Below are 18,824 nucleotides of genomic sequence, written 5' to 3'. Positions count from 1 at the left end.
TTGGGGTGGTTCCAAGTTCGGTTGGGGTGTCCTTCTGCCGGGGCGGAAGCTTTGCTGCTGACTCTCTCTGTGGTCCCTTCTGTGCCCATAAAACAAATAAGTGGTTGTTTGGAGACCATTTTCCACATGAAATCTCGTGTTTTCCTTGCAGATAAGAGCAGAACTGCAGCAGGTGCTTTTCTTTCTTTCCTTTTTATCTTTTTTATCTGGGTGACTGGATACGAAGGCTGTGTTCCAGAGATTGCTCCATCAGCGGAGCAAATCCCTTGATGCTGTAGGTTCAGCCCCCAGAACAGCCTCAATTTCTTTCCGAAGGGTGGAAAACTCAAACTGTTCTGGCCAGAAATCAGGTTTTAGTTGCAAACCATCTTGGTGTTTCATTTAACCCCAAAATAATGCCCCATGGAGGCTGTGTCTGGTCCCTACTTTGGTGCTGGTAGTCCTGGGCGGGTTTTTCGGAGGGGGTGAAGTTCTTGCCTTGTGTTTGCCTTGATTTCCCTGTCCCAGTGATGATGCAGGCACCCCTCGTGTTGGATAAATCTCTTGGAGGCATCCTGCAAATAAACATTATGCGAGAGCTGCAGCCAGGGCTTAAGACTGAAAGAAACTCATGATGCCATTGCCTGAGATGCGCAGAAGAGGAAGATGCAAGAGGGGGCATCATCTCCCCTTTGGGGTTTGGGGCTGCCTGGCCAAGGCTGATGGAATCTTGGGGGTTTTGGCATTGACTTTTGAGGCTATGTGTGTTTTGGAATAGGGACCAAGGCTGCTCGACAGGGCCGCGGCACCTGGTTTTCTTCCCATCCCTCCTTCCCTGTCCCCTTTTAACGCCACTGCAGTGCAGCCCCTGCCGCAGAAGCGCCTCCGTGGTCCAGGATGATGCTGCAGCTCCTGCTCCTCGCCGCCCTCGCCCTCTGCGGTACGTGCTCTGCAGGAAGCCCCTGGCCCCAGTGGTGACAACCCTCTGGCTGCCAGTCACCTCTCCCCATCCCCACCGTCTTCTGCCCCACAGGACACTGCTCCGAGCAGGCTCTCCATGGGGTGGAACGGGTGGTCGGTGGGACCGAGGCGAGCTCGCACTCCTGGCCCTCCCAGGTGGGTCCTTCCTGGGGCCAGATGAGAAATCCCATAGGGATCTCATCCTGCCCGGGACCATGCGGTGAGACCCCCCATGCCTTGCACTCTCCCTCCCCAGATCTCCCTCCAGTATTACTCCAGCGGTAGCTGGCATCACACCTGCGGAGGGTCCCTCATCCATACAAACTGGGTGGTGACGGCAGCCCACTGCGTGGACGGGTGAGCAGGCACCAGAACCTTCCTCTCATGGAAAAGCTGTTTCCCACCAAAAACCTTTCCGAGGGGAAATTTTGGCTGCCCCAACCCAGAGAGCGACAGTCCTTTAAGGTCTTGGTTACGTGGACTGTCTCTGGGAGCATCTTCTTCCTGTACTGAACATTTTTGTATCAATTCACTCTTGAAATAACCACAATTCAGGGCCTGATCCTGTGTTTTTCCACCTTCCCGGCAGTGACCTGACCCTGCGTGTGGTGGCTGGTGTTCACAACCTGAACGTGGAAGACGGCCATGAGCAGGTCTTCAGCGTGAGCAAGATCGTCGTCCACCCCTCCTGGACCGGCAGTGCTGCCACGGGGTAACGCATGGGGAGGGGGGATTTGGGGAGAACATTGCTGGGAATGGGGATGGTCCTTACAACATCCTCTCCCTCCTCTCACCAGCTACGACATCGCCCTGATCCGCCTGTCCAGCTCTGCCCTCCTGAATGACTACGTGCAGTTGGCGGTGCTGCCCCAGGAGGGAACCATCCTGGACAACAACTACCCCTGCTACATCACAGGCTGGGGGCTCACCCGCAGTGAGTGCCCATGGGTGACCCTGGCCCTCAATCCCCCCCAAAACATGGGAAACGTGGGAAGCTGAATGATCCTTTTAAGCCTTTTGAGGTCCCAGGAGGCATCATGCAGGGCTTTGGTCGGGGTGTGGAGTTGCCCAGTGTTGGTTGGGGTCATGCCAAGGTTTGGGGGGGATTTTATGGTGGGGAAGGGTCTCAGTGGCGGCTGTGGGCTCTGCTTTGGCAAGGGGGTGGTCGCCGTGTCTCTCAGGTCTTTACCGGCGCTGCATTAACCGGCGCTCGGTTGTGTGCAGCCAACGGGCAGCTCTCCAGCGTCCTGCTGCAGGCATACCTGCCCGTGGTGAGCTACAAGGTCTGCTCCCGCTCATCCTACTGGGGCTCCACCGTCAAGACCACCATGGTGTGCGCCGGTGGTGACGGCGTGCGCTCAGGCTGCCAGGTACACCCCCAGGACCTCATTTCCCCACCGGCATCCCCCCAGCACCCCACTTCCTCCCGTTCCACACTGCTCCTCGCCCGCAGGGTGATTCCGGAGGTCCCCTCAACTGCGCAGTGAACGGGCAGTACCAGGTCCATGGTGTCACCAGCTTCGTCTCCAGCCTGGGCTGCAACGTCCAGCGCAAACCCACTGTCTTCACCCGCATCTCTGCCTACATCTCCTGGATCTCCAGCGTAAGGCGACTGCTTGGGCACTGAGACCTGGTGCTGTCAGTGCTCCATCCCCGCTTGGCTCAACCGTTGCCTTTCTTCTTCTTCCAGGTGACAGGCCAGTGACAGGCCAGAGCTGAGTGGTGGCAGAAGAGTCCTGCTCAGGGGACAGACATCATCTTCCCACACATGATCTTTGGAGGAATTTGAAATCACTGTCAGGTGTCAATAAAATCTATTCCTCTCTCTGGTGTGCTGGTGGATGCTTTGTCCCACAGCCAGCAATCCTTTCTCCTCCAACCCTCAGCAATCTTCCAGAGCATCCCTTGGGCTGCATCTCTCCTCTTCCTCACACCTTAGGGAAGAGCCATTGGGAAAAGCAACTGGGCCCATGCTCTTAGGGCAGTCAGAAAGTTCTTGGGATAATGGAAAAGGGGAAAACGCTGCAAATCTCCTTCATGGGCAGCCACGCAGGTCCTCGGAGATACAGAAGGATAAGGGGAGATACAGAAGGATAAGGGGGGATACAGAAGGATAAGGGGGGATACAGAAGGTTGAGGGGGGATACAGAAGGACAAGGGGAGATACAGAAGGATAAGGGGGGATACAGAAGGACAAGGGGAGATACAGAAGGATAAGGGGGGATACAGAAGGATAAGGGGAGATACAGAAGGATAAGGGGGGACCTGGATGGGATGTTTCCCTGCCATTAGCTCCATTTCTTTTCCAACCCCACCTCCTTTGCAATGAGAGATGTTGGATTCAATGACTGTTACCACCTTGCTCCATGGCTACATCCTGGAGTGTCAACCGTGCCACAGACTCACCCGGCACAGGGACAAAATACCAGCACCAAAACTGCCCTAAAAGCCAAAGTTACCCCAAACCAGCCAGTGGTGGAGGCGCCGAGGGGCGGGTGCAGGCTCCCCGGCACCCCTCTGGGCGCCCCGGGCAGCCTTTCCGGGGGGACGCTGTGGGTGCCCGGGGTGTTTGGCGGATGCTTCGCCTCCAACTTCCTCCACCCAAAGCATCAAACCGCAGCGAGCGGCCGCGAGCAGGAGCGGAGCTGCAGCCATGGCAGAGGGCAGGGGCAGCGGCGCCGGGCTCTTCGCCAGGCAGGTCCAGAAGCGCTTCAGCCGGGCGCAGGAGAAGGTGGGTCTGATGCTCCCCAAAATGCCCAGCCCCAAAACCCCTTCTTTGCTTTATCCTTCAGTTTCTAATCACAATGGCGCTGAGGGGGTGGCACAATGGGCACCGCTCAGCACCCATGGGTGCTCGTAGGGCGCTCCTGGGTCAACGGCATCAATGTTCCAAGGCTTTTGGCTTGATGGCATCTCCCAAAGGTCCCCCCAAGCTGCTTTGGCAGCTGCTGGCTTCTCTAAAAGTGGGGGGTTTCCACCCAAAACCCCTTCCGGAGGCTTTGGGGGGCCGTGTGCTGCTGGTGGGGGTTCCCTGGGGCTGGCCAAGGGGGATGGTCCCCCTCGGTACACGGGGTGGGGATGGTCCTGGGAATGCTGGCACAGCCCGTGTCAGCCGAGCAGGAAGCAAGGGGGAAGGGCTCCGGAAGCGGGCAGAAACGGGGCAACTCTCGGCTGTTTTGGGGCGGTTCAGGGCAGCTCTTTCCCTTTCTCTTCCCAAAAACACGGGCAGCAGCTCCTGTGCTGGGGACACGCGAGGCCCCGGCCCCACCAAACCCACACGCTCCCAGGTTTCCTGGCTGGGCCTCGGGGCTAAATTCAGCTTCCCCATGGCTCTATCAGCCTGGGCCAGGCTCTGGCTGCTTCCCGTAGGATCAACGTCTTCCTGGACACCCCAGGAAGCAGCCTTTGGCCACAGACCATGTTTATCCTCAGCAAGGCGAGGCAGCACCCCAGCATTTGCCTGCACCCATGGCCACATGCGTGGATGTTCTGGGGTACATAGGGCTGCACCTACAGGGTTTTTAGGGTAGGGCGATAGGTTAGCACCCAAAAAGTCACCATTTTCCTCCAAAAAATAAAAACACCAAGGGATGTGCCAAAACTCTGCATCTCCCACCCAAATCCCAGCTCAGCATCGGCTCTGCTGCATCTTCCGCAGCCCCTGAGAGTGGTTGAGCCTGGTTCCCACCCGGAGCTGGAGCCCAGTGGGCAGTGCTGGGCTCAGGGTTGATGCCTCTTCATAGAATCATGGAACCAGGGACTGGGTTGGGGTGAAAGGACCTTAAAGCTCCTCCAGCTCCAAGCCCTGCCACGGGCAGGGACACCTTCCACTAGAGCAGGTTGCTCCAAGCCCCTGTGTCCAACCTGGCCTTGAACACTGCCAGGGATGAGGCAGCCACAGCTTCTCTGGGCACCCTGTGCCAGCGCCTCAGCACCCTCACAGGGAAGAGCTTCCTTAGATCTAACCTGAACTCCCCCTGTTTCCGTTTGGAAGTCTGATGTTTTCTCATGCTCCCTCTTTCTCCATCCCAGGTTTTGCAAAAACTGGGCAAAACGGTGGAAACCAAAGACGAGCAGTTTGAGCAAAGCGCGTACAACTTCCAGCTGCAGCAGGTTGCAACGGGGAACAGGGAAAGGGGGGACGGGGACACCCCAACATCACCCCATGGCCCTGCTGCCTCCCAGGGTCACCCATCCCTGACCCAGGCTCTGTTGTGTTGCTCTGCAGAATGAAGGCAATAAGCTCTACAAGGACCTCAAGGCTTTCCTTGGTGCCGTGAAAGGTAAGGCACCTTTGCTGCCATAAATATGCCCCATGGGCAGCACGGAGGAGCCAGGAGGGGGTTGAGCATCAGCTGCGTTTTCTTACCCAGGATAACAAATAAAAGCCAATAAAGACTCAATCGAATAACTCTTAACACTGTCACATCCCTGCCCCGCTGCAGTGATGCACGAGAGCTCCCGCAGAGTGGCCGACACGCTGCAGGAGATCTACAGCTCCGACTGGGACGGTCACGAGGAGCTGAAAGCCATCGCAGATGTGAGCCCCTTGACGTGCCCCTGCCGTCCCCAGGGGTCCCCTTCAAGCATGGGGGGGCCGGGAGCTGAGCCGGGGGGTCCCTGGGGATGCAGCCCAGCACGTACGGCTAGGGGGAGGTTGTGGGGGGGCCCGGGTGTTATATCCTTGTCCCCTCTTTCTCCACAGAGCAACAACCTCCTGTGGGATGACTACGAGGCGAAGCTGGCTGACCAAGCCCTGCGGTTGATGGAGAACTACCTGGCTCAGTTTGGGGACTTTAAGGTACCCGCAGTGTGTGGTGCTGGGGGTCCCGGGGCTGGGGGCCGCATCCTGGCTCAGCTTTGCCCCCTGCACAGGAGCGCATCGCCAAGCGGGGCCGAAAGCTGGTGGACTACGACAGCGCCCGGCACCATCTGGAAGCTCTGCAGAGCGCCAAGAAAAAGGACGAGGCGAAAATCGCCAAGGTCCTGCCTCCCCCGGGACCCCCCCCGGCACAGCACCCCCTGTCCCCACTGTCCTGCACAGCCACAGCCCCCCCTTCCCTCCCCATAGGCTGAGGAAGAGTTTAATAAAGCCCAGGCCGTGTTTGAGGACCTGAATAGGGACCTTCGGGAGGAGCTGCCAGTTCTGTATGGCAGGTACCAGGGGTGCTGCAGGGGCTGGGGGGCATGGTGGGGCTGGGGTGCATTGTGGGGCTGAGGGGCATTGCGGGGCTGGAGGGCATTATGGGGCTGGGGGACATTGTGGGCTGGGGGGTATTGCAGGACTGGGGGGCACTGTGGGCTGGGGGACACCACAGGGGCTGGGGGGCATTGTGGAGACTGGAGTGCATTTTGGGGCTGGGGGGCATTTTGGGTCTGGGAGGCATTGTGGGGCTGGAGGGCATTGTGGGCTGGGGGGAACTGTGGGCTGGGGGGAATTGTGAGGCTGGGGGGCATTGTGGGGTTGGGGGCATTGTGGGGTTGGGGGGCATTGTGGGCTGGGGGATGTTGTGGGGCTGGGGGGCATTGTGGGGCTGGGGGGCACTGTGGGGCTGCGTGATACAGTGGGACCGCAGAGGATGATCCTGCCTAGAAGCCGATGGCATCTGCAGGTCCCTGTGAGCAAAGAGGGAGGCAGAGGCAGCCCCCCCCAACCCTGTGGGTCCCCTCGAGAAAGCATCATCTGAGCACAACGTCCCCAGAAGCGGCCGCTGAGCCCCAGGACACGGGCGGGGACAGCTGGTGGAGGGGTGGGGGTGTCATTTGCCCCCCATGGAGGGAAAAAGGGGGGTTTTGTCCCCAAAAGGGACCGGCGGTGGCAGCAGAGCGTGATGTGACAGCCGGGAGGTGGCAGCACCACCGATGCAGCGAGGCCATCCCGGGGAGCGGGTGCATTCACCGCTCCCCATCCCCACGGGGACCCGGGAGGATGGGGGCTCCCGGCTGCGTGCTCAGCACCCCAGAGCCCCCCATTTCCCGACGTGCTTCCCCCCCCGCAGCCGCATCGCGTGTTACGTGACCATCTTCCAGAACATCTCCAACCTCCGCGATGTCTTCTACAAGGAGATGAGCAAGGTGGGGGGCAAGGCAGCGCCCCAACACCTCCCCTTCACCCCCCCAGCAGTCTCGTAGCCACCCCTCGGTGCTCTGGCTGCACCGGTGCCAGCCTCAAGTCCTCATTGCTCTTCACTTAACTCAATAACTTAATGCAGCTCGAGGATGTTGGTGCTGCTGGTGATGGGTGGCACCAGGGGGGCCCCTCTGATGCGTTTCTCTCCCTCCCCTCCCAGCTCAACCGCGACCTCTACGAGGTGATGAGCAAACTGGACAAGCAGCACTCCAGCAAAGTCTTCATCATCAAAGGTGTCCCCAGGTAAATGGGGGGCTTCAAGTGGCCAAACCGTCCCACTCGCCCTACAAAAAGCAGATGGGCGATGCAGCCCCCAGTCCTATAGCACTGCGGTGGGTGAACATCACCCAGCGTGGGGTTGAGGGCGCTTTGGTGGTGCTGGGTTAGTTAATTTGAGTCATTCGCTGGTGGTGCAGAATGGGGCAGCATCACCCATGGGGACCCCAAGGGTGATGCTTGTAGAAGGTGTCCAAGGTGGGCTTAACCCCCTCTGTCCTCCCCCCACTAGCAACCGGCGCTCATTGGTCATCTCATCCCCGGTGAGCCCCCCGGCCATGTTCCCCTGCCCGGGGAAGGCACCAGACTGGGGGCCCACGGTGGAAGTGGAGGCGATGGCGGCATCCCCCAGTGAGGACAGCGGTGCCACCGACACCATCTCCAACGGGGAGCTGGGCACTGCCGTCCCCAGCCCGCCTCCAGCATCACCCGCCAGCGCGGGGTCCCTGTCAGAGACAGCGTCAGTCTCCAGCGAGGAGGCCCCCGAGCCCGGTCCCAGCCCTGAGGCTCTGTCCCATGAGCTGGGGACATCGGGGGCAGCCGTGGAGCCGGGCACCAGCGACCCCAGCGCCGCTGAACACCAGGACCTGGAGCCGGAGGGGGCCGAGGGCATCGCCACCTCCCTGGCGTCACTGATCCTATCCGAGGCCATTGCCCAGGCTGCCGGCACCGCGCCGCCAGAGCCGGGGCGAGCCACGAGCAAAGCCCACACAGGGGACCCCCATCAGCACGGCACCGCCACCACCGCGGAGGGTCAGGCATGTCCTATGGAGCTGCTGTCCCCAGCGCATGTTCCCTGCCATGCCCCCGGTCCTGTTGCATGTCCATCGCTGGGTGATGAGCAGGAGCTGTGCCGGCTCGGCAGTGCCACAGGCAAGCACAGCGACTCCGAGGAGAGCGTGGAGGTGATGGACATCGAGCCAAAAGTGGCCAGAACTCAGGTGAGGGAGGTCTGGTGACGGGAGAGGAGATGCCATGATGGGGGCAGTGATGGGGGGGGGATGACCCGGCTTGTTCAGAGACCCAAACCCTGCTGGGGGGTGGCTGGTGGGGACGTGGGGATCCACGGGACAAATCCAGTGACACTCCTCTGCTGGCAGATGGGGCTGGATCCGGCCCTCGACACAGCAGCGAGTGGCTGCACTGGAGACTCTGGCTCCTCCTCTGGCTCCACAACCGAGGTGGGTGCAGTGGCACCGTGGGGGCAGATGCTGACCTGACCCCCCCCCATCCGGACTCGGTCCTTCTTGGGTCCGGTTTAATCTAAGCCCAAGGGCTCCATCCCACCCAGCTCAGCACCACCTCTGTGTCTCTGCCAGGAGCCAGGCTGTCCCGGGCTGCCAGAGCAGGACATGAGCCAGGATGAGAGCCAGGACCCGCCACCAGCAACAACCCCCTCCCAGGACCCCAGTGAGACCCTCACCTCCCTCTGAGCCTGGAACAGGCATCTCCGGGTGTCACCAGCAGATAACATTGTTCCACCATAACCGTAATGTGCTTCCACCCCCCATCCCGGCTGAAATAAAGGCAGAAAAGGTGGCAAAAAGAGGTGGACAATCTCCATCCTGCAATAGCCCATCACTGGCTGGGCTGGGGGGGCCCTGGGAGTGCTGGGGCCTCCCCACCTGTGGGTTTATGGTGGCTGAAGCTGAGTGCAGGAGGGATTTGTTGCCCTGTTCTCAGCACCCGGCGCCGCTGTGACTCAGGAAGAAGGTGTGGAGCCAGTTCTGCCGGCTCCAGGGAATGTGCTGCCATGCACAAACCAGACTGCCTGAACTTACACACACACCCCTGCCGCTGCAAACGTCCAACATACTGAAGCAAAACCCCACTGCCATTTGCTGCTCCAGTGCAAGAGCTTCATAGAATCCTGGAATGGTTTGGGTTGAAGGGACCTTAAAGCTCCTCCTGCCACAGGCAGGGACACCTTCCACTAGAGCAGGTTGCTCCAAGCCCCTGTGTCCAACCTGGCCTTGAACACTGCCAGGGATGGGGCAGCCACAGCTTCTCTGGGCACCCTGTGCCAGCGCCTCAGCACCCTCACAGGGAAGAGCTTCTGCCTCAGAGCTCATCTCAGTCTCCCCTCTGGCAGGTTAAAGCCATTCCCCTTGGCCTGTCCCTCCACCCCTTGTCCAAAGCGCCTCTCCAGGTTTCCTGGAGCCCCTTTAGGCACTGGAGCTGCTCTAAGGTCTCCCCAGAGCGCAGCAGAGGGGCAGGATCCCCTCCCTGAGCTGCTGCTCACGCTCTGGGGGTGCAGCCCAGCACACGGGGGGGGGTTCTGGGCTCAAGCACACACTGAACCCGGGTCATGGGGAGCTTCTCCTCACCCAACGCCCCAAATCCTTCTCCTCAGGCTGCTCCATCCCGTCTCCCGCAGCCTGTGCCCGCGCTCCCATCCCCGCCCCGAGGCCGGTGCCTGCTCCGCAGTGCACAAGGGGTTAACGGGGGAGGTGTGTCTGGGTCGGCTGGAAAGGTGAGGCAGGAAAAGGGCAACGCCTCGGCCTCGGCGACACTCGGGAGCCGCACATGGTGCCGGCAGCCGCTCGCCCCGGCTCGGCGGGCGCAGGTAGGAGCTGCCGGAGCGGGGGGAGACCCCAGCATGGACCGTTCTGGGCGCTTTGGGTCGGGTTTGGCTGCGCCGGGCATGAGGGTTTGCACGGGGAGGCTGCGAGGGATGCCCAAGGCTGGATGTGGGGAGACACCAAGATGTCGGATGTGGGCCGGGTGTTTTCCAGCTGGATTTTGGGCGGGTGGGAAGGTGGAAGGGTGATCTTGCTATGGCGAGAGGCAGAAACAGAGAATCCATCGGGAAAGCTGCGTGGGGGCATGGGATACCTGGGATACCCACCCCAGGGCGTGGAGGAGAGGTGGGGGTGAGCTGCAGGGATATTCTGCTCATCCCAGCCTCCATGCACCGGGAATGGGAATGGGGGGCTGTGAGCGGAGCATCCCCCATGGAGCTTTTAGGGAGCAGAGCTGCAGCTTTGCTGTGGGAACGGCTCTTGAGCAACTTGGCCTGAGAGCAAGAATGAGGAAGATTATGGGGTGGTTCTTATACAACCCCTGCGTGGCTTCAAAAACACATGGAGATCCATGGGGATCCGGTGCGCCGGCATATGAGTCACTGCTCCTGTCAGCCCCCGGCGGCTCTGACCTGCGGCGGCTGGATCCCGGCTGGATCCCGGCCCAGTGAGGTAACCCTGGCACAGCAACACATCCCATGGTTTATGGAGCATGGGGCTCCTTCCTCCTGGTTTAAACCTCTGCTGGGTCCCAGGTCTCCATTTCCAGGGCATGGAGCTGCTTTGTGCTTCCCACTGGCAACGTCAAACACTTCCCAAGAAGCCCTCTCCCCAGGGCACCCGGCTTGCACCAGCTCCTGCCCATCCAGCAGCATCTTCTCCTCTTCTCCCTCCAATCCCAAGCTTCCATTTTGGGAGGAATGTTACCCATTTTGGGGGGAATGTTACCCATTTTGGGGGGAATGTTACCCATGTTCTGCTCGGAAGCTGCCCGATCAGTGGCTGCTGCACTGGGAGAAGCTTGTGGTTGGCTTTGGAAAGCACATTCAGCTTCCTGGCACCCAGACATCGCCACCGGAGGAGCCTGATGAGCTTTAAAGTGAAGCTGGGTTTAATGCAAAGCTGGGATTAAAGAAAAGCTGGGTTTAAAATGAAGCTGGGTTTAAATTAAACTGGGTTTAAAGCAGAACTGGGATTAAAGCAAAGCTGTGTTTAAAATGAAGCTGGGTTTAAATTAAACTGGGTTTAAAGTGAAGCTGGGTTTAAAGCAAAGTTGGGTTTAAAACAAAGATGGGTTTAAAGTGAAGCTGGGTCTAAAGCAAAGCTGGGTTTGAAGTAAACTGGGTTTAAAGTGAAGCTGGGTTTATTGAGCTGGTGGCTTGTGCCAGCCTGGGCTTAAGCTTGGGGTGAAGTTGTTGGGGAGCTGGCTGAGACTTGGGTGCTGGTGGGAGATGGGTCCTCACAACTCTCCCACGCTGCTGGGAAGGGGGAAATGGTTTTCCCAATTTCCTGTGGCTCCGTGAGCTCACCATCAGCCTCCGGCTGCCCTCGAAAGCAAAACTGCTGCTGGGAGGGATGTTGTGCAACCCCTTGAGTCACAAGGGCACCAGGGGACAATGGGGCAGGGCTAAAGCCGGGGAATGAATCCCCCTTTTCCATGCTCCCGAATGCGGCTGCAGGGTTTAGCATCGCCCCAGCCTGCACGCTGCATCCCGAGGGCTCAGCACCGCCAGGATGAAGCTTGTGGTTTAGCAGCTGCTTTTTTGCAGGCAGAACATTCCCGCTGCAGCATCGACCTCGGGACGGCAACGAGAGGATCCGGGAGGATTTCGGGGCGATTTGAAGCTCTCAGAGTTTGAGAGGGAATTGCAGAGTCAGTGCCTGGGATTTTCCTGCCTTCCCGCGTTCCCCAGCCTGCTCCTCACCTCCCCACCAAACCCTTGGCTCCGGTTGGTGCTGCCCGGCCGTGCCCTGCACCGGGTGCTCTGTGAGTTCAGCACTTGTATTCTGGGTTTTGGCAGTTCAGAAGGAGCCCAGACCTTCCCCTGGGACAAGCCGATGCGATGGAAGGGGATCAGCCCCTTCTGACTGCAGGTAAGTGCCCCGGGACAGCTCTGCCACGTGTCCATGCAATGGAATCCCTGGTGAGATCTTGCCCAGGGCCACTGCATGCCCCGTCCAGCTTAAGCCTGGGTCAGGACCAGCCTTACTCATCTTCTCCTCCCTCCTTCTCTCCTGGTTTGATGAAGAAACCAGGAGAACAGTGTTCAAGGCCAGGTTGGAGGGTGCATGGAGCAACCTGCTCTAGTGGGAGGTGGCAGGGGGTTGGAACTGAATGAGCTTTAAGGTCCTTTCTAACCCAAACCATTCCATGATTCTAAGAAGAGCTGACAACCCCCTTCCTGAAGAAGGCTCACCCTGCACCTTTCCATGAGGACGCCAACACTGTGGTCATTGCAGGTAGGGGTTCTCCTTGCCAGATCCACCCCATTTACTGAGGAGCAGCTCAGTACCAACCACCCAGGGCTATTCCCTGCTCCTCTTTCTGCTTTCTCCTGGTAGTTGTCATCACGCTGGTGTTCCTCACCCTGCTGACGGTCCTGGTGGTGATCATCATCTACCTGTACAGAAACAAAGGCAGCTACCTCACCTACGAGCAGCCGGCAGCAGAGACCGACGTGTCGGTGCAGATGGAGGATGCTCCATCCAAAGAGAAAGAAGAGTATTTCATCTAAGGCACGGCTTCAGCGCACGCTTCTCACGCGCTCGGGGCCGAACTTCCCCAATCCCGAGTTGGGGATTTCCAAGCTGCTTTTTTCTTCTTTTCCTTAATTTATTAAGCCAAGCATGGAAGGAAAACCACCCAGGGGTGTGTCAGAGCTTTGCCCATCGCTGCCCAGCCGGAGCACACCAATGGCAGCAGGAGAGCAGCACCCACCCCAGCTCCTCCTTGCAGTGCTTTCAAATACAACCCTCTGACAAACTGAGGAGTCCTTGTTTTCTTTGTCCTTGGCTCAAAACCCACATTAAGTTCCTCTGCTGAGGATTTCGGGGTGGGGTGACTGACATGGCTGAGTTGGAGGCGAAGGTGAAGCTACAGGTAAAATAGGCTGATGGTCATGCGGTGAAAGCCCTATTGTAGCCCACAAACCCTGGGGCTGCTCATCCCTGACCTCAGAGGGAAGCAGAGTGGGTTGGCTTCATCCAGAGGCAGCTTTAGCACCCGCACATGGGCTCAGGCAGGTGGAGACACCGGTTTTCCTCTGCTTGTGTTCAGAACAAAGCTGGGGCAAGGAGCAGCTCCCCCCGTCCCTCCTCTGCTCCCTGCTCAAGGCACTTCCTCCTTTAAATCAACCCCCAAAACTCCCCCAAAGGAGGAAGTTCACAAAACACCAGTGAAGAGGAAATTGGTGAAGAAGCCCCGAGGCTTGCGATGGGCAGAGCTGAGGGGCTTTATGTGAGGGCTAATGCAAAGCGGCTCCTTCAGTCAAATTTTCAAAATAGTCTTTATTCTACTTTTTTTAGTATAAAAAAATCCACAAGTTAAGTGCACCACAGTGTATACAGAGAGAGACGTAATGCTGAGCTTCCTAACAGTCGGTTGATGGTTAAACACAACAGGGACAAGACAAGTTTAGATTAAAACTGAAACCTAGAGATAAAATACATGTGAATCTGGTATTTTTCTTCATAAAACAAAAAAAAAAGTAAAACTTCAAAACCAAACCCAAAACACGGAGGATCCCTGAAATATTCTTCTTACCCCTACTAAGACTTCATTGTTTTTAAAGTATGCATTCAGAAAACAAGCCATTGACCGGGCTCATTTGGGTGTTGACTGACAGTTGCTGCACACCCTGGGGCAGATGGTAACCACCCGCTCTGTTTGAACAACAGCCTGAAGGAGTTTTGGTGTCAAGACACCAGTTGAGTTTGAAAGCAAGGAAGAAGAAGGTTGTTTATTAAGCATTGCTCTAAAAGCCTCATTAGCACTGAATGAACGGAACATGAGTTGCATTGTGTTTCTGGCACCAAAGCATGGCTTTGATTAGATCTAGTGTGCAAAGAAATCCAAGATTACTTGGAGTGTCTAAAACCAATCCCATGAGCCGCCAGCTGCAAACCTTCCTGGAGGGAAGCGATGGGCGAGCACGGAGCGCTCCCAGGGATCCGTCCTCAGTGAGCTCAGCAAGAAAGATGTGCCAAGGTGCCCTCCCCGCTGCTGGGAATCGCTTTTCTATCCAGCACCTTTGCTCCAGTGGAAGGGAAGCCCGGGTGGTTGTGGCTCTGGGTGCAGCGGACCCCAAGGAGCGGGAAGGGAAGGGAAGGAGGAAGCGGATCCACTCCCTCACCCTCCCCAAAGCCGATTCCTACGAGCTCAGCGCTGCGGTGAATGAAAGGAAGAGGCAGGGCTGCTGAGCTCCCATTCATCCCACGGATTAATCCCCCTTCCCGCTCCAACAGAGGCACCACCAGCATTAACAGGGCTTCGTGCTTCACCTCAACGTGCCTGCAGGCACCAGACCAGGAGACACCTCACCGCTTCATGTCTACTCTGCAACTTCAGGTTAATATGGACTAAAGCAGTTACATCGTGAGAAGTGCTGACAGAATGTGATGTCTTTCCTTACACAAATGTAGTCCCCCCTTTCCCCCCCTTCCCCTTCCTTCTTCACCAGATAGTGTAGCCGCCGTCTGAGCCTCCCAGGAAGAAGTTGCCCTTCCGTTGTGTCACCAAGACGCTGGCTCCCTGCATTACAGCCAGCTGGGCGGCGTTGGGGGGACAGCCAGGAGGGGGAGGCTGGAAGACAGAAAGGACAGGCAGGGGATAGCTGAGGTCACTGGGACAAAGCCATCGCAGGCTGCAGGCACCCAGAGACCTCCCAGTTCACGTCCCCGTTGTTAACCAAGCAAAGACAGAGCTGATGGGAACCCACAGGTTAAATGCAGACACAGGCAGGAGCCTACTCCTGCCCCAAGTGATGGATCAGGTTAAGACATGTTTTCCTCAGGAAACAAAGGACATCTCCCCCACATCTCTGCAAACATCTAACGCTGAAACACGCAGGGTTTTACAATCACAGAATCATGGAATAGGTTGGGATGAAGGGACCTTAAAGCTCCTCCAGCTCCAACCCCCTGCCACGGGCAGGGACACCTTCCACTAGAGCAGGTTGCTCCAAGCCCCTGTGTCCAGCCTGGCCTTGAACACTGCCAGGGATGGGACATACATTTCTGAAGACCAATTTATACTCACAGGGATGCTGGCGGTTCCACCGGCGCCAAACCTCGCTCCAGCATCAAAGCCACCTTCGACAAGGACTGTCGACCCCGGAGGATAAACCGGTCCCACGGGATAGTATGCCATCGGGACCGAGGAGCTGAGCGGACCCACGGCCACCGACTGGGCCATGGGCAGGAAGACACCCGGATATGCTGCAGACATGGTGGGTACGGTGGCAGCCCCCAGCGGCACAAAGCTGGGACGGTAAAGCTGCGGAGAAAAGAAGCCATGCAAGGAAGTTGAGAGACTTGTAATTCATAGAATCATAGAATGGTTTGAGTTGGAAGGGACCTTAAAGCTCATCCAGTTCCAACCCCTGCCACGGGCACAGGCACCTTGCACTACACTGTGTGCTGGGCTGCACCCGCAGAGCGAGAGCAGCAGCTCAGGGAGGGGATCCTGCCCCTCTGCTGCGTGAAGGGGAGACCCCCCCTGCAGCCCTGATCCAGCTCTGGGGCAACAGCACCAGAGGGATGTGGAGCTGCTGGAGCGAGGCCAGAGGAGGCCCCGGAGCTGCTGCGAGGGCTGGAGCAGCTCTGCTCTGGAGCCAGGCTGAGAGAGCTGGGCTGGGGCAGCCTGGAGAAGAGAAGGCTCCTGAAGGGGAGACCTTAGAGCAGCTCCAGTGCCTAATGGGGCTCCAGGAAACCTGGAGAGGGGCTTTGGACAAGGGATGGAGGGACAGGCCAAGGGGAATGGCTTTAACCTGCCAGAGGGGAGATTGAGATGAGCTCTGAGGCAGAAGCTCTTCCCTGTGAGGGTGCTGAGGCGCTGGCACAGGGTGCCCAGAGAAGCTGTGGCTGCCCCATCCCTGGCAGTGTTCAAGGCCAGGTTGGACACAGGGGCTTGGAGCAACCTGCTCTAGTGGAAGGTGTCCCTGCCCGGGGCAGGGCTTGGAGCTGGAGGAGCTTTAAGGTCCCTTCAACCCAAACCATTCCGTGGTAAAACAAAGCCTCCAGAGAAGCGTCCCACCTACCTCCGAATAAGCAGGAGGTGCATCTGTGTAGGGCGGCGGCTGCGGCAGGGGCACGCTCTGTGGGTACACGGCGGCGCTGGCCGGAGCCTGGACAGGGTAGGAGGGCTGGGTGGGATATTGTCCTGCAGGGAACAAGGGGGGTTCAGCCCCAGGTTTCGGGGGGGCAAAGCCGAGTCAGGGCTGGGGGACGTCACCTCTGCTTCGGAGGGGGAACGTGCCCCAAATTCAGCCCCTTCCTCTGAGGCGGGGGGGGCTACTGGTGTCCCCCCCGCTCCCCCATGGCCCCCACCCCGCTCCCCCCACTGTGTGGGGCTCCAACCCCTTCCGCTGCCCCCCCTCCATGTTGCCCTGGGGGGACCCCCATAGCGATGGGAGCTCACCCACTGCGAGCCACCCCCCCGTCACCCGGGGTCCCCCTGTTCCACCCCGGCCCCCCCCCGTTACATCACCCGCCATAAAAGAGGGCCCACTCTGACGTCACCCAGGGGATTCCCTACGTCAGCGGGGGGGGTCTCCCGCAGCTCAGCGCCCCCCCTTCTATCCCCCCTACGTCACGCCCCCCCCCGGGGTGTCCCCCCCCTCCAGAGCATCCCCTACGTCAGCGGGGGGGGGGTTACCCCTCAGCTCGCCCTCCCCGTACGTAATAAGGGGGGGATCCTTTGCGTCACACGCAGCCCCCTCCTACGTCACAGTGGGGGAGGTTCCCCCCCCGGCGCTCAGAGGGTTAAAGCCGGGCCCTGGCGCGCGTTGCCATGGCGCTCCGCGCGCGCCCCCCGCCCCGCTCCCATTGGCCGCCGCGCCCCGCTCCCGCGGTCACGCGCCGCGGCGGGTCCCGCCGCCCTTAAAGGCGCCGCGTCCCGGAGTGGCGCTGCCCGGTGCGGGGTTGGGGGGGGGGGCGGTTGTCCCGGTAGAACGGGATTGCGCCCCCCCCCCCCCCCCTTCCCCCGTCCCTTGCCCTTGCCTTTGCCGTTCATGGCGGCGGCGGCTGCGGCGGGTCCCGCTGTGCCCGCGCCGCGCGCTCCCTGCTCGGTGTCACCGCGGCGCTGCGGGAGGGGGAAGGCCGCGGAAGGGGGGAATGTTGCGGGGGGGGGGAGGTGTGGAAGGGCGGGGGGGGGGCAGGAAGCGCGCGCCGCGCGCAGGCGCGCGCCCTGACGTCATCGCGCGCGGGGGCGAGGCCGAGCGCTCTTAAAGGGGCCGCGGGAACCGGGGCGGGGCCTCAAGTACCCCCCGAGGGGCGGGGGGGGAGGAGGGGTTGGGAGGCTCCGGGGCCCCCCCCCCAGCGTGGCCATGGGGCAGTGTGGGGTGCCCCAGCCCGCAGCAGGAGCCTGCTCGGGGGTCCCGGGCAGCGCTGGTGGCTGAGGGGCCCCCCCGCTCCCGCCCCAGCCGCGGGCGGTGGGAGAAGCTGCTTCCGAGTCCGTGCATTAAACATCAATGGGATGGTTGGAAACCTCCAAGTACCGCGAAGCTTAATGGAGCCTCGAGGGCTGTGCGGGGCCGCAGCGCCTCTGCCCGCAGCTGCTGGCTCCAGCCTCAGCTGTCGGTTCTTCTAATCCGTGTCCTTGTGGCTGTTGGTACAAGCCCCGGTTTCCCCCCTCTCTGCAGCAAGGAGCCCCTGGAGACCCTTATTTTGGGGGTGACATCCTGCCATGGGACCCGTTGGCATCAGCATGACCCCCCCAACACGCGTGGGAAACATAAAAACCAGGGTCCTTCCTGAAGCAACCACAGTCTCCCCTTCCTGCCCCAAGCAGGCTCTTCCTTAAGGACTGTGGACTCTTCCTTAGGGACTGTAGTGGTAGGACAAGGGGTAATGGGTTCAAACTTAAACAGGGGAAGTTTAGATTGGATATAAGGAAGAAGTTCTTTACAGTGAGGGTGGTGAGGCACTGGAATGGGTTGCCCAGGGAGGTTGTGAATGCTCCACCCCTGGAGGTGTTCAAGGCCAGGTTGGACAGAGCGTTGGGCGACATGGTTTAGTGCGAGGTGTCCCTGCCCATGGCAGGGGGGTTGGAACTAGATGATCTTAAGGTCCTTTCCAACCCAAACCATTCTATGATTCTAAAATGCTGCCAGGAAGCTGAAGATGTGCCCAGGGATGTGCGTTCGTCAGGCTTGTTCTGCACCCCCCTGCTCCCCTTCATCCAGCAATAGCACAGGAGAGACCTCAGTGGGTTTATGGAAAGAAATAGAACCCCTCTTTGGTTCAAGCACTCTTTTGCCTTGTATTTAGGGCTGCATTTGCAGGAGCTTGCAGTCATCGCGCAGTCGTGTTCAACAAAGCTCTGGCATCTACCTTGGCTTAAAAACACGATGGGGTGAAGGGAAGAGAGGGAGGCTTCTAATGATAACCTTTAATGAATCTGGGATGAGTTATGGGGCTTAAATACAGCACAAAACTCTGTCGCAGGTGCTGCCTGCTGCTGATCTGCCAGCAGAAGGTGCAGTTGGAGGACTGGAGCTGTGCACAGAAGGTATAAGGGAACCTGGTAGCTCTGTGTGAAGTCTTGTGCAAGAAGATGATGTATATCAACAGCAGTGAAAAAAGCATAATAAAGATACCCCCTTAAAGCGTAAAATCCCCCCCTTTTTTTCCCTGTGATAAACTTTCTGGCTGCATTTTGGCCAGAGTTGGAGGGCACAGCTCTTTGCCGAGCTCGTTTCCAGGCGTCTCAATCAAGAACATCATTGTTCTCTTCCCTA

At 59.1% G+C, this 18,824-nt stretch overlaps 4 protein-coding genes across 12 annotated transcripts; 3 read left to right on the top strand and 1 right to left on the bottom strand.

The window, feature by feature from the left end:
• Positions 1–864: 864 nt before the first annotated feature.
• On the top strand, positions 865–2,644 carry CELA1 (chymotrypsin like elastase 1). The gene is made up of 8 exons (XM_030510311.1): positions 865–919; positions 1,013–1,095; positions 1,196–1,296; positions 1,529–1,651; positions 1,737–1,873; positions 2,164–2,309; positions 2,393–2,542; positions 2,630–2,644. The coding sequence occupies exons 1-8, from the start codon at positions 877–879 to the stop codon at positions 2,642–2,644; spliced, it is 798 nt and encodes a 265-aa protein (XP_030366171.1). The 5' UTR covers positions 865–876.
• Positions 2,645–3,536: 892 nt separating this feature from the next.
• BIN2 (bridging integrator 2) lies at positions 3,537–8,891 on the top strand. Of its 2 annotated transcripts, none has more exons than XM_030510639.1 (12): positions 3,537–3,670; positions 4,972–5,052; positions 5,168–5,222; positions 5,385–5,479; positions 5,645–5,740; positions 5,815–5,922; positions 6,011–6,096; positions 6,939–7,014; positions 7,230–7,312; positions 7,581–8,286; positions 8,446–8,526; positions 8,665–8,891. In XM_030510639.1, the coding sequence occupies exons 1-12, from the start codon at positions 3,593–3,595 to the stop codon at positions 8,776–8,778; spliced, it is 1,659 nt and encodes a 552-aa protein (XP_030366499.1). In that variant the 5' UTR covers positions 3,537–3,592; the 3' UTR covers positions 8,779–8,891. The 2 variants fall into 2 exon arrangements, with proteins under 2 accessions (XP_030366499.1, XP_030366498.1); XM_030510638.1 differs by having other exon boundaries at positions 7,578–8,286.
• Positions 8,892–9,816: 925 nt separating this feature from the next.
• On the top strand, positions 9,817–12,854 carry SMAGP (small cell adhesion glycoprotein). Of its 8 annotated transcripts, none has more exons than XM_030510669.1 (5): positions 9,902–10,539; positions 11,637–11,740; positions 11,889–11,961; positions 12,253–12,327; positions 12,430–12,854. In XM_030510669.1, exons 3-5 carry the CDS (start codon positions 11,931–11,933, stop codon positions 12,600–12,602), a joined length of 279 nt encoding a protein of 92 aa, XP_030366529.1. In that variant the 5' UTR covers positions 9,902–10,539; positions 11,637–11,740; positions 11,889–11,930; the 3' UTR covers positions 12,603–12,854. The 8 variants fall into 8 exon arrangements, with proteins under 8 accessions (XP_030366527.1, XP_030366522.1, XP_030366529.1 ...); XM_030510670.1 differs by having other exon boundaries at positions 10,197–10,539; positions 11,894–11,961; XM_030510667.1 differs by having other exon boundaries at positions 9,817–9,911; positions 11,637–11,961.
• A 500-nt stretch (positions 12,855–13,354) lies between these two features.
• On the bottom strand, positions 13,355–17,248 carry DAZAP2 (DAZ associated protein 2). The gene is made up of 4 exons (XM_030510661.1): positions 17,086–17,248; positions 16,125–16,246; positions 15,125–15,361; positions 13,355–14,668 (listed from the first exon to the last, which is right to left on the bottom strand). Exons 1-4 carry the CDS (start codon positions 17,096–17,098, stop codon positions 14,540–14,542), a joined length of 501 nt encoding a protein of 166 aa, XP_030366521.1. The 5' UTR covers positions 17,099–17,248; the 3' UTR covers positions 13,355–14,539.
• Between the last annotated feature and the right edge of the window lie 1,576 nt (positions 17,249–18,824).

Source organism: Strigops habroptila, chromosome 23, assembly GCF_004027225.2.
Source record: "Strigops habroptila isolate Jane chromosome 23, bStrHab1.2.pri, whole genome shotgun sequence".
Taxonomy (NCBI): Eukaryota; Metazoa; Chordata; class Aves; order Psittaciformes; family Psittacidae; genus Strigops; species Strigops habroptila.
This window is presented reverse-complemented; position numbering and strand designations above follow the sequence as displayed.

What these genes read in the sequence shown, in the direction of transcription:
- CELA1 (XM_030510311.1), top strand. Translation starts at nt 877, where the DNA reads ATGATGCTGCAGCTCCTGCTCCTCGCCGCCCTCGCCCTCTGCG. An exon ending in CGCCGCCCTCGCCCTCTGCG is followed by an intron (nt 920 to 1,012) that starts GTACGTGCTCTG and finishes TCTGCCCCACAG; the next exon opens with GACACTGCTCCGAGCAGGCT. An exon ending in CGCACTCCTGGCCCTCCCAG is followed by an intron (nt 1,096 to 1,195) that starts GTGGGTCCTTCC and finishes CTCCCTCCCCAG; the next exon opens with ATCTCCCTCCAGTATTACTC.
- BIN2 (XM_030510638.1), top strand. Translation starts at nt 3,593, where the DNA reads ATGGCAGAGGGCAGGGGCAGCGGCGCCGGGCTCTTCGCCAGGCAGGTC. An exon ending in TCAGCCGGGCGCAGGAGAAG is followed by an intron (nt 3,671 to 4,971) that starts GTGGGTCTGATG and finishes TCTCCATCCCAG; the next exon opens with GTTTTGCAAAAACTGGGCAA. An exon ending in AGCTGAAAGCCATCGCAGAT is followed by an intron (nt 5,480 to 5,644) that starts GTGAGCCCCTTG and finishes CTTTCTCCACAG; the next exon opens with AGCAACAACCTCCTGTGGGA.
- SMAGP (XM_030510662.1), top strand. Translation starts at nt 11,931, where the DNA reads ATGGAAGGGGATCAGCCCCTTCTGACTGCAG. An exon ending in TCAGCCCCTTCTGACTGCAG is followed by an intron (nt 11,962 to 12,249) that starts GTAAGTGCCCCG and finishes CATGATTCTAAG; the next exon opens with AAGAGCTGACAACCCCCTTC. An exon ending in CAACACTGTGGTCATTGCAG is followed by an intron (nt 12,328 to 12,429) that starts GTAGGGGTTCTC and finishes TTCTCCTGGTAG; the next exon opens with TTGTCATCACGCTGGTGTTC.
- DAZAP2 (XM_030510661.1), bottom strand. An exon ending in CACCTCCTGCTTATTCGGAG is followed by an intron (nt 15,362 to 16,124) that starts GTAGGTGGGACG and finishes TTTTCTCCGCAG; the next exon opens with CTTTACCGTCCCAGCTTTGT. An exon ending in GTGGAACCGCCAGCATCCCT is followed by an intron (nt 14,669 to 15,124) that starts GTGAGTATAAAT and finishes TCTGTCTTCCAG; the next exon opens with CCTCCCCCTCCTGGCTGTCC.